This window comes from Schistocerca nitens, chromosome 12 (genome assembly GCF_023898315.1).
Source record: "Schistocerca nitens isolate TAMUIC-IGC-003100 chromosome 12, iqSchNite1.1, whole genome shotgun sequence".
In the NCBI taxonomy this organism is placed as follows: domain Eukaryota; kingdom Metazoa; phylum Arthropoda; class Insecta; order Orthoptera; family Acrididae; genus Schistocerca; species Schistocerca nitens.
In genome coordinates, this window is record NC_064625.1 from 40,031,376 (window position 1) to 40,053,693 (window position 22,318).

The 22,318-nt window shown below is 43.0% G+C and overlaps 1 protein-coding gene across 1 annotated transcript in view; it reads right to left on the bottom strand.

Annotated features, from left to right (window-relative positions):
* LOC126214856 (chaoptin) overlaps window positions 1–22,318 on the bottom strand; it is a 270,750-nt gene that overhangs the window by 102,410 nt on the left and 146,022 nt on the right. The window contains exons 9-10 of the mRNA XM_049941491.1: window positions 18,998–19,294; window positions 11,298–11,645 (exon numbers count right to left, since the gene is read on the bottom strand). Of these exons, the coding sequence (XP_049797448.1) occupies window positions 11,298–11,645; window positions 18,998–19,294 (645 nt within the window). The remainder of the gene's footprint in view (window positions 1–11,297; window positions 11,646–18,997; window positions 19,295–22,318) is intronic.

Sequence of the window (22,318 nt, forward strand, 5' to 3'; positions counted from 1 at the left end):
ACCAACCGTGAGGACCTGATGTGAGAATTTCAGCTTCAAGAATCAGACTCCTAGACAAGAAGAACTGGAGCCATCTCAAATGACAGCCGCGCGGGGTAGCCGTGTGGTCTAAGGCGCCTTGCCAAGGTTCGCCCGACTCCCCCAGTAGTAGGTTCGAATCCTCCCTTGTGTGTGTGAGTGTGTGAGTGTGTGAGTGTCTGAGTGTGAGTGTGTGTGTGTGTGTGTTTGTTACTAGCGTAAGTTAGTTTCGATGTTGTAATCGGTAAGTACTAGTTCTGAGTGTACAGTGTAAGCTTATGGACCGATGACCTCAGCAGTTTGGTCCCATACAACTTACCACATATTTATAATTTTTATGAAATGACAAGCTAAGAAAACTAGAAAGTTTATTGTAATCTTCGCTCCTCTCAAATCTACATAAAAGACTTTACTTATTAACTACTTGTACTCGACATGGTTTAATGTGGACAATAGGTGGAAGTATGAAGGAGAGAGGAGATTACAAGTTCCAACATAATGGAGGATAGAAACCAGCAACATTCATAAGAAATATTTTTATTTTCTTCAGTATCCGTCGCAGTTGCGATAATAGTCACCTCTTTGCGGTGACTAGTTTCCGATCATGATGTCCATTTTCAAACCATAGCCTTAAGTTTAAGTGTAATCATACAGTCCATCAATGTACATATGGTAATGATGGAAGCTGAAGAAATGGTTTGAAATTTGTGCCTTGGTCGGGACTTGAACCCAGGCCTTCTTACTAACTAGGCAGGTACGCAGGCCATTAAACCACCATAGCGCTATAGGTAACACATACCTGCATGGTCTACTCTAATCCACTACTCTCCTTAATACAACATCTTCAGTTTCTATTCCCCTTCTCAGATATCTCGAGGAAAATTTAATGTACACGTGAATAACAAATGTTTAAATGTTTGTGAAATCTTATGGGACTTAACTGCTAAGGTAATCAGTCCCTAAGCTTACAGACTACTTAACCTAAATTATCCTAAGGACAAACACAGACACCCATGCCCGAGGGAGGACTCGAGCCTCCGCCGGAGTAACAAATGTTCATATTCTTCATCATTAAATACATTTACACGAAAACGAAATGTTAGACTTCATAGGTGTATAAAATATGATTTCCTTCCGATGGAACGCAGCAAACTCATACGAGGTCTAACATTTTGTATTCGTGTAATGCTTTCTAATGATGCATATGAACATTTGTTATTCGTATGCACACTGATGAACCGTGTGATTACACTTATCTTTAAGGCTATGGTTTGAAAAAGGACGTGATGGTCAGAAACTAATCACCATATAGAGATGACTGTAATCGCAACTGTAACAGATATTAGGAAAATAAAAGTATTTAGATCGGTGAAAAACTAACTTTTGCTTAAAATGGCCCGTAATAAAACTTTAAAATCTGACATGACATTTTAGTTTATTAGATGTTTGGTACTAATGCTATTCACAACATACTTGGCATACAGTATCGACCCACAAGTCCGTCAACATTTGAAAATTTAATACTTCACATAATAATGGAGGTACATAGGTAAAAACTGACACAATGCTTCAGGATCACATGGGATTTTATTGAAAACAGAAAAAAACTACACGAAATTTCCAACAGATGACGCTTCATATGATTCAAAACCAATTATTAACATAACAAGACGCCACAGACAGCGCGACTACCCTGCGCGCCTGTAGTGGGTTTTCTTTCCCACGGGGTACGTGGTGTGAATGCCAACTGTCTCAAAGCACCAGCAAATTGAGGATTTCACGAAAAAGCGTCGTTTTAGCTACGATTTGTTATAATTGTTATAATAAAATGACAGGAAACTACATATCGGTAGACAAAGGCTTCCTGTAGTTGACGTTTTTAGTGTTAAAACTCGGTGCTACGAAAGAATACCGTTTCAATGCTACGACATAGCGATCTATTAAAAGCACCTCTTTTTGGTAGAAACTGCATGTTAAAATATCAAATAATGAAACTTGTAGGTACAATCTCGCCACAGTGTATCCCTATACTTTTGATGGCGTCTATCGTTGCAAATCTTGGTCCTTTCAACGGGGTTTTCAGCTTTGGACATAAAAAAGTCCGCAGTGGTCAGGTGTGGAGAGTACGGACGATCAGGCAGTAGAATGATTTCGTTTTTTGTGCAATAGACACACACCAACAGGGACGAATGTGCGTGTGCGTTATCGTGGTACAAGAGCCGTGAATTGTGACGGCACGTTTCTCGCCGTTTCCTTCTCACAATTTCTCGCAAGAGTCGCAATACGTCCCGATAGAGCCATCGATGAACAGTTTTTCCCTACGGCACAAATTCATGATGAACTTATCCTTCAAAATCAAAGAAACTATCAGAATGACTTTGACATTTGACCTAACCTGACAAGATTTTTTTTTTTTTTTTTTTAGCTTGGTGAAGCTTTCCCGACCCACTGTGAAGATTCAATCTTCGTCTCCACATCATAGCCGTAGACTCACGTCTCATCACTGGTTATAGTTGTCTTAGGGAATCTCTTTCTCATTTTCGCGACCCAAAATCTCTTCACAGATTGCGCGAGGCGAAGGTCTTTCTGGTCTTGACTCACGAGCCGTGGGACGAACTTCGCAGCAACACGTCGCATTCCAAGTTGTTGTGTCAGGATTTCATGACATGATCCAACTGAAATGTTACGTTTTCCTGCAATCTCTCGGACAGTCTGTCTTCGATTAGCACACGCAATTTCGTTGATGTTCCTGACATGAGCGTCGTCGGTAGACGTCGGAAGGGTGTCCTGAAAATGGTTCAAATGGCTCTGAGCACTATGGGACTTAATATCTGAGGTCATCAGTCCCCTAGAACTTAGAACTACTTAAACCTAACTAACCTAAGGATATCACACACATCCATGCCCGAGGCTGAATTCGAACCCGCGTCCGTAGCAGTGGCGTGGTGCTGGACTGAAGCGCCTAGAACCGCTCGGCCACCGCGGCTGGCGAAGGGTGTCCTGAACGAGGGTCATCTTTAACTTCCATCCAGCCATTTTTAAACCGTGTGAACCATATGTAACATCGAGTACGGCTTAAGTACTCATCACCGCAGACTTGGTGTGCCTCTGTGAAGGTTTTCTTGAGTTTCCCGCAAAATTTAATGCAGACGCGTTGCTCCTCTAACTCTGCCATCTCGAATTTCGCAGACAGTGCGACAAAACGTTCTACTCAGTACAGCACTGAACAATAAGCTAACTGACATAAAACAATGAAACTTTCAGCAGTTACACAATAAACACAGGCGTGCCACCCGCATTTCACTCCAGCTCACCATTGGCACCAAATTCCGGAATTTTCTGAAGAGACCTCGGATGTTATGCATGAACAAACATATTAGACGCTATAAATTAACAATACTCAATATAAAACCGAAAATGGGACTGTTCTGTTGAGTTGACGAGTAAGCTTTACTAGTATATATTTCAGGTTGTTGTATAGCATTTGTAAGTAGGCTGTTTAGGTTTTTATGTTGGTAACGCCACGTAGCGCTCTGTATGAAAATCGCTGACTGTGCTGTGTGCAGTCTGTGGCTGGTTGGACTCATTGTTGGAATATTCGCTTGGGTAATGTTGGGCAGTTGGATGTGAACAGCGCGTAGCGTTGGGCAGTTGGAAGTGAGCCGCCAGCAGTGGTGGATGTGGAGAAAGAGATGCTAGAGTTTTGAGAGGTTACTATAAGCGGACGACCTGGACATGTGACCGCGAGAAAAAGGAAATTTGTGAAAATGGATGTCATGAATTGATAGATATATATATGATGACTTTTGAACACTATTAAGGTAAATACATTGTTTGTTCTCTATCAAAATCTTTCATTTGCTATGTCTGTCAGTAGTTAGTGCCTTCAGTAGCTAGGATCTTTTATTTAGCTGGCAGTATTGGCGCTCGCAGTAGTTCGAGTAACGAAGATTTTTGTGAGGTAAGTGATTCATGAAAGGTATAGATTATTATTAGTCAGGGCCATTCTTTTGTGGGGATTATTGAAAGTCAGATATCGTTGCGCTAAAAATATTGTGTGTCAGTTTAGTGTTGATCAGAATACGTAAAGAGAGAAATGTCTGAATACGTTCAGTTTTGCTCAGCTGTTTGAAAATCAAATAAAGTCAGAGGTTTACCAGAACAGTCATTCATAAATTTTTTCACATTACGTACTGTTACGCTATCCGCAATTTGCTGTCCAGCCCATCGACGATTCCAGAAACTGCCTCGCGATTTTCTCCGCTATTCTTCGAGAATCGCTAACAGAGTTAACGCAGCTATTTTAGGGGTGTACATTTTCGCTGGAAGCGCACGTCACATTAACCGGCGCTGTCTCTCCTGAAGCGGCGTGTCCCGTCCGCGTCAGCGTCGACGTAGCTGCCTCGTCCCTTGCGAGGACGGCTTCTAGACAGTGGCCTGATGGCGCCACGAACCAACCGTTGTGTAGATACGTAAAACAGTTCGACTGACTGCAATTCTAACTGCTTTTGAGTCTTTATAGCGTCTGACGATGTTCGCAGCATCGGAACATGAAACTTTACTCAGGGAAATACGGCTCGTTCGACGGCCTAATCCCAATAAAACATAACTCACCAAGTACGCAGCTACAGGACATGAAAGTGAGCACATGGAATAGGAGCTCGCTGCAGTGAGTATCGACCTCTTCACTTTACGTCGATCCGTGATAACGATCATCTCAATTTCTGTTTCTCGTACCCAGAATTCCGACAAATTATTTCACATTTACTTTTGAAGTAAGGATTATGTAAATAGCAAATGACGCGTGAGACCTCATCTCATCTAGGAAACCTACAATAAGTATCTTGAAAACTATAATATGTGATATTACAATTTGTAAAGGTAGGCATTCTACCATAGCCCTATAAGGTCCCCATTCAGTTATCTGTAGTGTGTCCCAATTGACGCCGTTCATTCAGCCTTTAACAAATTTCTGGTGTTAACTGCCTTATTAGAAATATTTTCCCGATCTCAAAAACTGATGAAACATTATTTACCTATTGTATTTTCCACTTTATATGACTGACATTTAATTTTTTTTCCAGTTTATATGATTCATATTATATTCTACCAAATACTGGTACATGTACGTATTACTAATTAAAAAAGAACATAGGAAATATTTGTTACTCTTCATGAGACTGCTGGCATCTGGTGGTACTCCTCTGTACTACTCTATTAGACCAGCTGGAATCCAACTCACACACACGTGGGAACTTCTTGATGTGCCACAGTTTTATGACTGCGTTGCCATGAGGACACAGTTTTCTTTCTTAATGTTTTACTCTCTTTCCGTCATGAAGTAATTTTATCCTAGATATATACTGGAATTTGTATATTTATTGTAATAACTTATGTGAAACTATAAGCAATTTTATTTTTTATTTCAAATTCACAGCCCGTTATAATGGTACAAAAACAAACGTGAGGCTAATCGCTCAGAAGGACTTCACAACCTGTAGAGTGAGGGTATGTGAAAAAGAACTTACGTAAAATCGTTAATTTACGGTTACAACTCCAACATTGTAACATTTTTGTAATTTTTGCAACCTTGCAGATCTGAAGATGACAGCTTAGCCCTGCCGAAACTAATAATCCAGTGTACCTACATGCGATCAAGACAATAGAAATTTCGTATCTGATGCTTTCTTTACAAAGATGAACTACATGTTTCAGCCTTTTTTAAAAATTTTACACCTAAGGCGTTGAAACAGTGGAAACTATTAAAGCCTTTTTGAAGATACAGCTATGAAAATTGGAATTTTTCTCTGTTATAAATACATGTTTCAGTGCTTTTGGAAATTCAACCTCTAAGGGGGTGAAATAGGGGATCAAAGGGCTTATGAAAATATTTCATTAAGAAAACCCTTTTTAGAGGTAGATCTATGAAAATTTGTATTGGATTCTCGGTTAGAAATAAAGAAACATTCAGTGTTTTTGAAAATTAACCCCTAAGGGGGTCCGACTGATTCACTAACTCATCAATGCCCAACGAAAACCACTAAGGGTAGAAACTTGGAATTTAGCGAGGATGTTGATTCTATACTGTAGGCATCATTTAGTAAGGGTTGTTCGAAATTCTACACGTAAGGGGGGGGGGGGCGGGGAGAGGGCCAAGCAGAGGATGAAAGGTTTGTTTTAAATAGTCGCTATTCAGGTTATTGCGAAGCTACAACTACGAAAATTTATATCTGGTTCTCGGTCAGAAATAAAAAAATGTGGGTTTCAGTGTTGTTCAAAATCCAACCCTTAAGGGGGTTCAAAGAGAGGAAGAAAATTTTTACGAAAATATGTCATTGTAAAATGCGAACTGTCTCAAAGCACCAGCAAATTGAGGATTTCACGAAAAAGCGTCGCTTTAGCTACGATTTGTTATAATTGTTATAATAAAATGACAGGAAACTACATATCGGTAGACAAAGGCTTCCTGTAGTTGACGTTTTTAGTGTTAAAACTCGGTGCTACGAAAGAATACCGTTTTAATGCTACGACGTAGCGATCTATTAAAAGCACCTCTTTTTGGTAGACACTGCATGTTAAAACATCAAATAATGAAACTTGTAGGTACAATCTCGCCACACTGTATCCCTATACTGTTGATGGCGTCTATCGTTGCAAATCTTGGTCCTTTCAACGGGGTTTCCAGCTTTGGACATAAAAAAGTCCGCAGTGGTCAGGTGTGGAGAGTACGGACGATGAGGCAGTAAAATGATTTCGTTTTTTGTGCAATAGACACACACCAACAGGTGTAAAAGCATTTTAAGCTAAAACTAAGAGAATTTGTATTTCACTTCTCCGTTGTAAATAAAAAACGCATGTTTCAGTGGTTTTGGAAATTCAGCACCTAGTGAGTGAAATAGGGGATGAATATTTTTTTGGAAATATTTCATTATGAAAGCATTTTTTAAGCTAAATCTATGAAAATTGGTATTTAGCTTCTCGGTTCGAAATAAAAAATGTTTCTTTGTATATAGACTGAACTGGCGAGTGAAAATTTGTACCAAGGCCAGTAATCGAACCCGGTTCTCCTTCATACTAGGCTGGTGTGTTAGCCACTAACCCATGTCGGCACAGTAGTACACACAACTGCACGGATTTCGCTGCCACATCTCCCTCCTGGACCCAAATTCTCACTGCCACTCAGTTTACTGTAGATTCCCCCTAACACACGAGCAGAACTGCAAAGGCTCTCCATGTTCTGGATTAGTACTACCTTAATATAGAACGTAAACGGAGGATCCAGTCTGAAACCCAGGTGCAGGTATCTATATAAATGGAATGAAACACTTTCAGAGACTTTATTGGTCTCATACAGATACAATTTTATGCATATAGACTGAAATGACGAGTAAAAATTTGCACCCAGGCCAGGAATCGAACCTGGGTATCCCTCTTACTAGGCAGGTGCGCTAGCCACTAAGCCATTTTGGCACAGCAGTTCGCAAAACTGCACTGAGTACGCTGGCACGTCTCCCTCTTCAGTCAAAATTCTCATTGCCGACCCAGTGTAGTTTAAATTCCCCCATACGCGTGAACAGAATTACTAAGGCTCTTCACGTTCTGGAATAACACCTCAGAATCGAATGTTCATGAGTAATGGGAAAATTAAAGTAAACTGGGTTGGCAGAGAGAATTTGGATCGAGAAGGGAGGCATGCAAGAGAGAACCGTGTCGTTGTGTGAACAGATGTGTCAAGATGGCTTAGTGGCTAGCGCATCTGCCTAGTAGGCAGAAGACCCATGTTCGATACCTGTCCTGGGTACATATTTTCACTCACTGCTTCAGTCTATATACATAAAATCATATCTGTATGAGGCGATTAAAGTCTCTGAAATTGTGGCATTTAAAAAAAAAATATGTTTTTCACTGCTTTGCGAGATTCAGAACCTAAAGGCTGAAACAGGGGTTCAAAAGTTTTACGAAAATATTTCATTACCAACATATTTTTACATCTATGAAATTTGCTAACTGGATTCTTCGTTAGAAATAAAAAAATGTGTTTTCCGCTGTTCTGGAAAATTCAGTGCCTAAGAGCATGAAACAGGTCCTTGCTGATTCTTTGATTCATCATCGCCCACCCCAAGTGCTAAGGATAGTAACTTGAAATTTGGAGAGGATGTTGATCTTATACTGTAGGTATCGTTTACGAATGAAGGGTCGAAATTTGGAAATATCATTATTAACGCAATTTCAAAGACAGAACTACGAAAATTGGTATTTGGTTTCTCAGTCAGAAATTGAAAAAAAAACCACATGTTTCAGAATTTTTGGAATTTTAGCCACTAATGGGGTATGGAAGAGGGTGAAAGTTTTTAAAATAATCATTATCAAAGAAATAATAAACAATTTTAGAGCTACATCTATAAAAATTTGTATTTGACTTCTGGGTTAGAATTAAAAAATGTGTTTCAGTTGTTTTTTTTTTTAATTCAACCGCTAATGGAGTGATATACAGGCTGAAAATTTTTAAGAAAATATTTCCACATATTAAAAAATTTTTGAAGTTAAATGTACGAAGACTGATATTTCACATTTTGTTTGGAAGTAAAGAAATTTGTTACGGGATGAAAGTTTCTGTAGTAATATCACCACAGGAACTCAAAAGGCAGGATTAACAGAAATCTCCGACCAACTGCAAGAATCTCCCCTTGGTCAGAACTACATTCGCAAAAGACCGTGCCCCTATGGCCTTAACTAGCGTGAATACTTTAGAACGTTTTGCAGTTTGTGAAAAAACATAAAAATTCCGCTACAGAAAATCCGGCCGGCCGGGGTGGCCGAGCGGTTCTAGGCGCTACAGTCTGGAACCGCGCGACCGCTACGGTCGCAGGTTCGAATCCTGCCTCGGGCATGGATGTGTGTGATGTCCTTAGGTTAGTTAGGTTTAAGTAGTTCTAAGTTCTAGGGGACTGATGACCTCAGAAGTTAAGTCCCATAGTGCTCAGAGCCATTTGAAAATTCGAAAGAAATCTTTGCAGACCGTACAGTCTACGCGAGTGAAGCGGCGGGTACTGAGTTAGTGGGTTATAAAAGTCTGCATCAGCAGCCACAGCAGTTAACAGAAGTATGAAACCGGAATTTGGTTGCAATATATAAACGTGAGTTCTTTGAAACTGATAAAAAATATTTTACTCAAAATAATCTCAATTTCTATTTGTACATTTCTCCCACCTCTCCGGTAGGCTATGAATGCCACGCCAAAGAAACAGTCCTTCTTTTGAAGCAAACCGGTCAGCGAGCCATTTTCGTACATTTTCATACGAATTGAAGCGTTGTTCAGTGAGAGCGTGTCTCACTGATGCAAGCAGATGATAATCGGACGGAGCCAAGTCTGGAGAATAAGCCGCATGCCCTAGAACTTCCCAACTGAACGCCTCAATCGCTTCCCTGACCCGTTTTGCTGTGTGTGATGGGGCGTTATCATGGAGCAATAAGACTTTGTGTTGCCTTTTTCCATATTCCGGTCGTTTTTCACGTAATGCTCGATTTAAATCGTTCATTAGCTGTTGGTAGTGATCAGTGTTAACGGTTTCACCAGGTTTTACCAGCTCAGATGACATCCTTCTGATCCCACCAAACACAGAGCATTGTCTTCTTTCGCCGGCCGAGGTGGCCGAGCGGTTCTAGGCGCTACAGTCTGGAACAGCGCGACCGCTACGGTCGCAGGTTCGACTCTTGCCTCTGGCATGGACGTGTGTGATGTCCTTAGGTTAGTTAGGTTTAAGTAGTTCGAAGTTCTAGGGGACTGATGACCTCAGAAGTTAAGTCCCATAGTGCTCAGAGCCATTTGAACCATTCTCTTATAAAGTGATTTGATCTTGCGGTGGATGTCTATGATTTGCCTGGATTCACCCATGATTTATGACACTTAGGACCCATTTTTCGTCGCCTGTCACTATTCGATGGAGAAACGACTTTCCTTATCTGGCGAGCGGCATTTCACAAGTGGTCTTTAGATTTGCTTGCTGTATTTCATGCAATTCATGCGGAACCCATTTTTCCACTTTCTGCATCTTTCCCACAGCTTTCAACCGAAGAGAAACGGCTTTCTGAGTCACATTCAATTGTTCCGCGAGTTCCTGTTGAGTTTCAGTATCATCTTCCTCCAATAAGGCCTGCAATTCGTTGTCTTCGAACTTTTTCGGTGGTGTCCTGTGCTCGTCGTTTCTCACATCGAAATCACCACTTTTGAATTTTTTGAACCACTTGAAACACTGTGTTTTCCCAGGAGCACGTTCGTCGAAAGCCTCGACAAGCATTCTATGCGATTCCGCAGCAGTTTTCCTCAAATGATAACGAAAAATGGTGTCCGGCAGTCGTTGTTCGTAGGCACAAAACTCGACATGTTTACGGATTTTAAACAGATACCGATGTATCGAACATGGGTTGCTGTGTTTTGATATTCGCCGGCAGCGGTGGCCGAGCGGTTCTAGGAGCTTCAGTCCGGAAACGCGCGACTGCTACAGTCGCAGGTTCGAATCCTGCCTCGGCCATGGATGCATGTGATGTCCATCAGTTAGTTAGATTTAAGTAGTTCTAAGTTCTAGGGGACTGATGACCTCCGATGTTATGTGCCATAGTGCTCAGAGCCATTTGAACCATTTGTTGACATTCGTCGTCAGCATTTACAGGAAGGAGATGAAGCAGCAGTCGCTGTCTTATGGGCTCTACACTGACAGCTAGCATCATTTAGCGAAAATCCGGTTTCATAGAGTTCTGCCGGTCGGAGTTCCCGAGCGGTTCTAAGCGCTACAGTCTGGAACCGCGCGACCGCTACGGTCGCAGGTTCGAATCCTGCCTCGGGCATGGATGTGTGTGACGTCCTTAGGCTAGTTAGATTTAAGTAGTTCTAAGTCCTAGGGGACTGATGACCTCAGAAGTTAAGTCCCATAATGCTCAGAGCCATTTGAACCTTTTGAACCATAAAGATGATGATGGTAAACGTAGAAATCTGTTTTACCAGACCTGACGCGATAAAAAAAACAGAATGTCCTATGCAAGTCGTACACTAATTGCCGGTCGCGGTGGCCGTGCGGTTCTAGGCGCTCCAGTCCGGAGCCGCGCTGCTGCTACGGTCGCAGGTTGGAATCCTGCCTCGGGCATGGGTGTGTGTGATGTCCTTAGGTTTAAGTAGTTCTAAGTTCTAGGGGACTGATGACCACAGCAGTTGAATCCCATAGTGCTCAGAGCCATTTGAACCATTTCGTACACTAATTACCGAACAGGCGACGATCACTCACCTGCAGGCGTCTCGTGTTGCGGAAGGTATCGAAGTCGATCTCGACGAGCTCGTTATGGGAGAGGTCGAGCCACTGGAGGTGTGGCATGTTGCCGAAGAGGTCGCGCGACGCGTTGGACAGCAAGTTGTGGGAGAGGTAGAGGTGCGTGAGCGAGGTCTCCACCGGCCGGAAGTACCCGCGCGCCACGCCGCTCACGTTGTTGTGGGACAGGTCGAGCACCTTGATGTTGGAGTGCACGGCCACCGGGTCGCCGCGGTGGCCCAGCAGCAGGCCCGCGCTGGAGTTGGACTCCAGCGAGTGCAGCCGGTTGTGGCTGGCGTTCAGCCGGAACGTGGCCAGCGTGCCCACCTGGAACCAGGGAGGGGAGACACGTCAGTCACGGGGTCAGGCACGACCACAGGCCACTGAGTCGGCAGATGGTGGCTGAAGTCATCGCTGTAGCAAAAAATCTACTAGTATCATTACTGCTGGCCCCTATTTTGATCAGAATAGAGGTACAATCTTCCTACAAGTCGGTCAGGGGCCTGAAGATGGCCTAGTAAAACACTGAAACTGATAGCCAAATAAAACAAATTTGGAAACTAGATGGCTGAAAGGTGTTTGATTTGACATTCTGTATCGAACAGCCAGCCAACAGCCTCGCTGCAGTGGTAACACCGGTTCCCGTCAGAAAGCAGCATGTCATTCTCAATGGAGAGAAATCTTCTGAAGTAAGAGTGATTTCAGGTGTGCCGCAGGGGAGTGTCGTAGGACCGTTGCTATTCACAATATACATAAATGACCTTGTGGATAACATCGGAAGTTCACTGAGGCTTTTTGCTGTAGTATATCGAGAAGTTGTAACAATGGAAAATTGTACTGAAATGCAGCAGGATCTGCAGCGAATTGACGCATGGTGCAGGGAATGGCAATTGAATCTCAATGTAGGGAAGTGTAATGTGCTGCGAATACATAGAAAGATCTCTTATCAGTTAGCTACAGTATAGCAGGTCAGCAACTGGAAGCAGCTAATTCCGTAAATTATGTGGGAGTAGGCATTAGGAGTGATTTAAAATGGAATGATCATATAAAGTTGATCGTCGGTAAAGCAGATGCCAGACTCAGATTCATTGGAAGAATTCTAAGGAAATGCAATCCGAAAACAAAGAAAGTAGGTTACAGTACACTTGTTCGCCCACTGCTTGAGTATTGCTCACCAGTGTGGGATCCATACCAGATAGGGTTGATAGAAGAGATAGAGAAGATCCAACGGAGAACAGCGCGCTTCGTTACAGGATCATTTAGTAATAGTGAAAGCGTTACGGAGTGATAGATAAACTCCAGCGGAAGACTCTGCAGGAGAGACGCTCAGTAGCTCGATACGGGCTTTTGTTGAAGTTTCGAGAACATACCTTCACTGAGGAGTCAAGAAGTATATTGCTCCCTCCTACGTATATCTCGTGAAGAGACCATGAGGATAAAATCAGAGAGATTAGAGCCCACACTGGGGCATACCGACAATCTTTCTTTCCACGAACAACACGAGACTGGAACAGAAGGGAGAACCCATAGAGGTACTCAAGGCACCCTCAGCCACACACCGTCAGGTGGCTTGCGGAGTATGGATGAAGATGGAGATGCAGATCACCGAAGTTAAGCGCTGTCGGGCTGGGCTAGCACCTGGATGGGTGATCATCCGGTCTGCCGAGGGCTGTCAGCAAACGGGATGCACTCAGCCCTCAGGCAAATACAGGAGCTACTTCAGTGAGAAGTACCAGCCAGCTCCGGCCTCGTAAACTGACATACGGCTGGGGGAGTGGTGCGCTGACCACATGCCCTTCCATATACGCATCCAGTGACTGAGGATGACAAGGCGGCTTGTCGGTACCGTTGGGCCTTCACGGCCTGTTCGAATGGAGTTGGGTTTAAACCGAACAGCCGAGTCCTCCAACCATCACTAAAAAGATGGACTACAGAGGCAGGCCACTGTGGTCTGACCGACGAGTTTAAATTTCGAAAATTGGCTACACGACCGCCGTATCTGAAGAAAACTGAACTACATCCTCCATTTTTTCTGTAGTCAAAGGGGTCGCGCCTTGAAATTGCCTTTAAGTAGCTCCAAATAGCTCGTGCTAGCTTTATTTTTTCTCGAGGAACTGTAAACAGCTGTGTTTTCCCTGTACACTGACAGCAACAAATCTAGTTTTCATCGAAGTAGCAATAAACATTTCGACGCATATGAAACCACAAGAAGACCCACAAGACGTTGGTCTTCCTTCGAAACTTCTCGATGCTCGCAAATTGAACGCAAGTCAATGCAAACTGAGCAGGTACCACCTAGAGATTATAGGGGAAACTTGGAAACGCGTTGTGATTAACTAATACAAATGGAAACTCTTGCAGAAATTCTGTACTTTTGTTCGTATTTTGAGCATACAGTCACCGCCATAAAAGTTCACTATAGATGAGACTGCCTCTAAAAAATATGTATTAAAAGTAACTAACATAAGTAATTCAGTAATAATGATGACGTACAAGACAGTAAAATAATTTATTGCCGTTTCATTTTACGATGTTTTATTGACATTTCACATTTACAGTGTTTTCATTGGCATTTCATTTTTACAGTATTTTCGCTGACATTCTATTTTTTGCAATGTTTTTCACTGACAATTAAATAAAATAAGCCTGGTATTTAGTTGTCTGACAACTTTACCTCTGCGCTCTAAAGATTTAGATTTGCATGAATGATTTACTTTGCATCTAAAATAATGCGTGAGAACAGTTTCATTAGTTTCACATACCGGTAACACGTTTCTTTTCCCAAATTCAGTTGCTGTAGAAAAAGGTCACTGTTTATAAATAATTAACTTCTCAGTAATTGCAGTGAATTGTTCTTGGGTTAGACAATTTGATAGACTTTAGGAAGTAGCTACATGTCTACCTAGACTAAAATTTCCTATTTTCCTGACAAGGGAACCTCCCCATCGCACCCCCCTCAGATTTAGTTATAAGTTGGCATAGTGGATAGGCCTTGAAAAACGGAACACAGATCAATCGAGAAAACAGGAAGAAGTTGTGTGGAACTATGAAAAAAATAAGCAAAATATACAAACTGAGTAGTCCATGCGCATAATAGGCAACATCAAGGACAGGGTGAGCTAAGGAGCGCCGTGGTCCCGTGGTTAGCGTGAACGGCTGCGGAACGAGAGGTTCAAGTCTTCCCTCGAGTGAAAAGTTTAATTTTTTATTTTCAGACAATTATTATCTGTCCGTCCGTTATGTTTTCATCACTTTTTTGGGAGTGATTATCACATCCACAAGAAAACCTAAATCGGGCAAGGTAGAAGAATCTTTTTACCCATTCGCCAAGTGTACAAGTTAGGTGGGTCAACAATATATTCCTATCATGTTACGCACATGCCGTCACCAGTGTCGTATAGAATATATCAGACGTGTTTTCCTGTGGAGGAATCGGTTGACCTATGACCTTGCGATCAAATGTTTTCAGTTCCCATTGGAGAGGCACGTCCTTTCGTCCACTAATCGCACGGTTTTGAGGTGCGCCGGCCGAAGTGGCCGTGCGGTTAAAGGCGCTGCAGTCTGGAACCGCAAGACCGCTACGGTCGCAGGTTCGAATCCTGCCTCGGGCATGGATGTTTGTGATGTCCTTAGGTTAGTTAGGTTTAACTAGTTCTAAGTTCTAGGGGACTAATGACCTCAGCAGTTGAGTCCCATAGTGCTCAGAGCCATTTGAACCATTTTTTTTTTTTTTTTTTGAGGTGCGGTCGCAAAACAGACACTAAACTTGAAACTTCCTGGCAGATTAAAACTGTGTGCCCGACCGAGACTCGAACTCGGGACCTTTGCCTTTCGCGGGCAAGTGCTCTACCATCTGAGCTACCGAAGCACGACTCACGCCCGGTCCTCACAGCTTTACTTCTGCCAGTATCTCGTCTCCTACCCTCCAGAAGTAAAGCTGTGAGGACCGGGCGTGAGTCGTGCTTCGGTAGCTCAGATGGTGGAGCACTTGCCCGCGAAAGGCAAAGGTCCCGAGTTCGAGTCTCGGTCGAGCACACAGTTTTAATCTGCCAGGAAGTTTCATATCAGCGCACACTCCGCTGCAGAGTGAAAATCTCATTCTCGACACTAAACTTATTACAGTGAATAGAGACGTCAATGAACGAACGGGAAGATCATAATTTTGCGAAGATAAAAAAAGTAAACTTTTCACTCGAGGTAGGACTTTAACCAAGGACCTCTCGTCCCGCAGCCGCTCACGCTAGCCACGGGATCACAGCGCTCCTTAGCTCACACTGTCCTTGATGTTGCCTATCTGGCGCATGGACTACTCAGTTTGTAGATTTTGCTTATTTTTTTCATAGTTCCACACAACTTCTTCCTGTTTTCTCGATTGATCTGTGTTCCGTTTTTCAAGGCCTATCCACTATGCCAACTTATAACTAAATCTGAGGGGGGTGCTATGGGGAGGTTCCCTTGTGAGAATGTTGTGATACTTTACCACTAGCTTAAAGTTCCAAAGGCTCCTCCAACAGATTCATTACATTTTCACTATTTGACATGTAACAAACTGAAATTTTTAACTGCACTATTCTTATTTTGTTTCACACAGTAGCTTGCTTTATATGCTCCTTCAGTAGCACATTTAATGCTTGTACTGTGTCGTGTTGCGCTTCAGCCTTTTTTTTTTTTTTTTTACTGTAAAGAAGTAACTGTGATCACCATAAGCAGGTTCACCATGCGCTGAAAGAATGAAATTCCATCATAAAGTTATAATAATCATTTTATTGCATAAAGAATAGAAATTATCAGGATGTAAAGGTGTCTCCAAACTTAATCACAACCGCGATTTGACGAGCCTGACTAACTCGTTGGACTACTCTCAGTATTTCGACCGCCGTGGAAATGGAGGCCGAGTTGACGTTCTTTGCCGCAAGCAGGCTGTAACTTGTACATTAGTTACTCTATCAAATTTTAACTCGTTGTGTTGACCCCCTTTGAGACTGTATGTTCCGATTATGATTAAGCGTTTAATGAGAAACAACGAAGATCATCAGTTTCCTTATTCAGCTCCCAAGGCAGAAACGGCGTACCCAGTCTGTCTTCTTATAGAGTAAATTCCGTGTACAAGTGTGAGAAAGCGTTCTAAATGTTTGCGTAGCGTGTATCTGAGGCGAAAAATTGGAAAAAGCCCAGAATTCACTTAGTGGGTTGTGATAAATAGCCTAAGGCAGGCTGGCACGCTGACCCACTCGACATTAGTCTGCCGGGCGGATTCCATCCGTGGCTTGGATACCTCCCCATCACGGAAGCGATCGCATTAACATGCACGACTACATGTGTGGGTGGACTGTACAGGAGACACCGGAGATGCAGTACGATAACCACATCCAAGAGCTAGTAAGAAACAGGTGTCTCCCTCTCCTGCTGTGCACAGACCAGCTAGGCCTGACTACTGTACCTCGTGGAGAGTGTGCCCAGACCACATGACGTGACCTGGCTGGTGTTTGAATCTAGTGGCTGATTTTAGAATAACAGGAAAGAATGCATTTTCTTCGTGTTGTCAGACATGTGACGTTTTGAGCAGCGTTTCTGAATATTCGAAGCAAAAAGTCTGGCATGCAATGTTTCCATAAGGTGAGGTTCAATAGCCGTAAAGTATTTTATAAAATGCATTTTAACCATCATCTGTTTATTTCTCCCATTAGTCATCTACCGGTTTCGATTATTAACAGCCGGCCGGAGTGGCCGAGCCATTCTAGGCGCTTCAGTCTGGAACCGCGCGACCGCTACGGTCGCAGGTTCGAATCCTGCCTCGGGCATGGATGTGTGTGATGTCCTTAGGTTAGTTAGGTTTAAGTAGTTCTAAGTTCTAGGGGACTGATGACCTCAGCAGTTAAGTCCCATAGTGCTCAGAGCCATTTGAACCATTTTTTGATTATTAACCATCAATCGGGATGTAGGGCACAACAGATCAGTTAAATGGAAATGAAGTCCCATGCTTCTTCACAGAGCGTAGGGTAAAGATTCGGGAGACCAGCACCGCCGTACTTGGCAAGGCCCTAATGGACGTGGTTTGCCGTTGCCTTCCTCCGACCATAATAGGCATGAATGATGATGATGAAGACGACACAACAACACCCAGTCATCTCGGGGCAGGTGAAAATCCCTGATCACGCCGGGAATCGAACCCGGGACCCCGTGCTCGGGTAGCGAGAACGCTGCCGCGAGACCACGAGCAGCGGACATTAGTGAAAAATGTCCCATATTCCTTTGAAGTTGAGCAATATCGAAATTATCCAGTGAACTTGTACAAACAATTTGTCTTAGAATACTCAAAGTCACATTTTATGTCAAACATAAAGACGTCACAAACACCTTGTTTCTCCTGCCATGTCTGTCTGCTTGACATAAGATATGACTTTCAGTATTCTAAGACAAATTGTTTGTACAAGTTCACTGGATAAATTCTATATCGTTCAGCTTCAAATGAAAATGGGATGCTTTTAACTAATCTGTTGTGCCCTGCATTTAATAACCGAAACCAGTAGATGACTAATGGGACAAATAAACAGCTGATGGTTAAAATGCATTTTATAAAAAAAAAGGTCTGGTAAACTTGGGCTGTAAAGTGCATAACCGTTTTCACGTGCAATGAACATAATCATATGCAGCCGGCTAAAATTGACTGGATTCCGTACCTTCCGTGTTGTCACAGAAGGTACGTAATACCGTTAACTGTGGCCTGCATATGATTCTGTTGATTCCACGTGAAAGCGGTTCTGAATGGCAGGCTACATGCGGGGCCTGAAGACGTTACCATGTGGTGGCGAAACTGGTAGCTTGTACTGAAAAGAATAAACAACTGTAGATTCAAATACAGCTGCTAGCTTTGTTACAATTATTGAAGTACTAAATGTCAGGTTGCAGTCTCACTTTTCTCAATGGAATACCAGAGATTCACTTATTAAATGAGGTCAAAGATAACCTTACCGTTTTCTGGTCCACCCAGCTGATGGAGGATGATAAATCTCAGAGTTGATATCAGGGTTGTAACTGAGTTTAGTTTCCACAGCTCAGGCGTTTTTTTTTTTTTTTAAATTCCTGCCCATCTGCTACGAAATAGTCAAGCCCAAGTAAATAAACGGCCTCCTAGTGAGGTCGGCCCTTTCAGTTTGGGCAGATGTTGGGTGGTTTATTCGTGTGATCCAATACAGCGAACATAAGTGAAGCTGGTCCACCTCAGGCAACTTCTACAAGACATACTCATCTGACTGACTGATCACAGTAGTTATAAAAATAAACCAGTTTTGACCTTGAGCTCTGCTAGATTAGCTAGCTTCTTGAATGTACTCTACCATTATTGAAAAAAGTCGAAAGAAGTGAACCATTTATTAAATGAGATCGAGGACCATTCACTATACTTGGGTCCACCCATCTGATGTATGATAAATTCAAAACCCAGCTTGTCACTGAGTTCGGGTTTCCGCATCTCAGAAATTTTGTGAAATGACTACTCATCTCTTACGATATCGTCTAGCCCAAAGAAATAAATGGGCAGACAGTGAGGACATGATTTTTAGGGCAGATTTTGGGTGGTGTATTAAACTGAACCAGTAGAGTGATTATAAGGTAAGTAAGCCAGTTAGGATCAAAGTTTTAGGCGTCCAGATCGGGCAGTTTCTGTGATGTGTGCTCACCTGGTCCAGCATGGTGAAGTCCAGAGAGGTGAGCCGGTTGTAGGCGAGGTCCAGTTCCTCCAGCTCGGGCAGGTTCTGGAAGGCCTCATCAGAGATGCGTGTGAGACGGTTGCCCCGGAGGTCCAGCATCTTGAGGCGATCGAGGTTCATGAAGGCCCGCCGCTCGACGCGCTCGATTCGGTTGTCGTCGAGGCGCAACGTCTCCAGGGACGACAGGTCGACGAAGGTGTGCGTGTTGACGGCCGAGAGCGAGTTCAGCGACAGGTACACCTCCTCCAGCCCAGAGTGGATGTTGCCCTGTGGGCGGCAGAAGTCGCCAGTAACGAGTTACTCTCTCTCTCTCCCTCTCTCTCTCTCTCTCTAGTGAAAGTACAACTATTTATCGATCAAGAACTTGCGTTCAGCAACGTAAAATGGTGGCGTTCACGGATGCTATTTGCGTCCTTTGTGAGTTCTATTTTATGGGCGTTACGCCGTAGACCACGACATATTTCTCTGCCTAACGTTTCATCTTCCAATATTGGAGACTTCATCAGGGGATTCCACAAAACTAGTATCACCAAGGACGCAAAATGGTGCAAGATGTATGTAAGCTCCAGAAAAAAGGTATATGCAATGGAAAGATGGGTATTTTACAGTATGTAAACAGCCAAGAGTCAACACTACAAAGGGAATAACAAAAGATAAGTTGAGTTGGATTGTTTTGGAGAGGAGACCAAACAGCAAGGTCATCGCGCTCATCGGTTTAGGGAAAGACGGGGAAGGAAGTCGACCGTGGAACTTTCAAAGGAACCAGCCCAGCATTAGCCAGGAGCGATTTAGGGAAATCACGGAAAACCTAAATCAGGATGGCCGGACGCGGGATTGAACCGTCGTCCTCCCGAATGCGAGTCTAGTGTGCTAACCAGTGCGCCACCGCGCTCGGTCAAGAGAAAAAGTACTCGAATTAGAGAAGAGTGTATGGATGGTATGCAGTCCTTCTCCTCTGCTGTCAAACCTATACGTCCAAGAAGAAATCGTGGCAGTAAAGGTAAAGTTCGCATACTGGGAAAGGATACGCGTGATAAGATTCGCTAACTATACTTCTATCGTCAGTAAAAGTGAGAATGACTCGTTGCATGGTAAATGGAATAACGATATGGATGATAAGATTCGCTAATTATACCTCTAACGTCAGTAAAAGTGAGAATGACTCGTTGCATGGTAAATAGAATAAACAATCTACTAAGCAGTAAATATTGACTGTAAGTAAATCAAAGAAGGAATGATGTATCGAGAAGCAGCCGGACATGAAAATCAATAAAAATGTACTTGACGAAGTGAAGGAATTTTATCAATTTGGAAGCAAGGTAACGCATAACGGACGAAACACGCAGGATACAACAAACATAATAGAACAGATAAAAAGAGGATTTATCTCAAAATCAAGTCTGTTATTATCAAAAGAGATCGTAAGTTGAGAAAGAAATTTTTGAAGCCGATAAACTGATAAACAGTACTGTATATAAGTGAATCATAAGCTGCTGGGAAGCCTGAAAAAAAAAAAAAAGAGAATCAAAGGAGTTGAGGAGTGGTGTTATAAAGGAAGATGAAATGAGAACACTATTCTCTATTCTACGAACAGGGCATTGTAATAATTTATATTACTTAATTACATCCACAGGATTATAGAGGTAATAAATACAGGTTGTTCGGAAGTCTTCTAGGACTTGTAGATGTGAGTGTGTACACAATATGTTGAATAGCATCCCATGTGCGGATACGTACCGTTTCCGTTCTGTGACGGTTTCAATTCAGATGTGCAACGCGTCCACGTCTACTGAGGGAAAGAGAAAAGTCTCAGAGTTGCCTGTCCTGGACCAGAACATGCTTCGTAGGTACAATGTCTGTAAAATTATTGAAGATCGGCATATCGAGCCGCTGTTCTAACGCATCAGTACTGTTCTGCACGTACAGTGTGCTGGATTCTTTTTTCTTTTGCCATAATGTTTAAATGTTAATACAGACAAATGTGTTTATGTGATAAACAGATGTTTCTTTATGTTTGCTTTTGTTTTGCCTAATAACTGTCCGACCTCTCGCCGAATTCAGTTTCTCCAGCAGAAGTGAATGAGTAAAACATCTGAATTGAAACAGTCGAGAATGGAAACGGTACGATTCCGGAAATGGGTTCCTGTTCAAAATATAATGTACTCTCTCCCTTCTACAAGTCCTGGGAGTTAGTAACGGGAATTTCCTGTATGTGAAAAACTATAACTAGAAGAAGGGATACGATGACAGGACAGGAATACCGACCTCCCACCGTACTAAAGGGTACATCAGAGAGCAATCATTGAGGGGGAAGAGAGGGACACCAGTATATACTAGAGGTGTTCAATAAGTAATGCAATATTTATTTTTTTTAAAGCAGGTTGGTTTTATTCAGGACTCCATCATGTCATCCTCCACTCTTTTGGCTACAAAACCCTATTTTTCAACATAATCTCGATTCAGTGCGACCCTCACGCTTCCTTACTGGGAGGTCCTGTATTCCCGCATAGCATCATTGAATGGGACGACGTCGGAGCCAACGTCTTGCTGCCTCAGTTATCTCCACACCAACCACATACTGCTTCCAGCGGAGTGCATCCTTAGGGCCAAACAGATGGAAGTCGGGAGGTGGGTAGGCGGGTGGAATGCAGCGGGTACACACCTATGAGTACCCCAACTGATGGACGAGTGTGTCAGCACTACCAGTTGTACAGCATGGTGTCTACTAGGAATCCATCGCTCACCTCGAATGACAGTATCCGCAAGTTCCAACATTACAAGAGTCACAGCTGTGTATGGCCGGCCGGCACGCGGGAGGTGGGACAGGTTATCCTCGATCTTGTTGCCATGATGACAGACGCCTCGCCCAACGACTCGACGTGCTTTTGTTCACTGCCAGGTCGGTGCAGACATTCTGCAAGCGCCTATGAATACCTGCGATGCTCTGGGTTTCCCCCTAAAGAAACTCAACGACAGTTCTCTGCTTGGAACGTTACTCCGTTACAGACGCCATTTTTAACGTTACGCATAGCGCCGCCACCTTTTGGGACTTCATAAAACGACAGGACCTGAAGGGAGAATATTCCACGACGTTCCACAGAAATTTCCACATTTGTTCAACCGAAACTGACAGAAAAGAATGTGTTGCATTACTTATTGAACTCCGTTCCAATAATATACACACTACTGGCCATTAAAATTGCTACGCCACGAAGATGACGTGCTACAGACGCGAAATTTAACCGACAGGAAGAAGATGTTGTGATATGCAAATGATTAGCTTTTCAGACC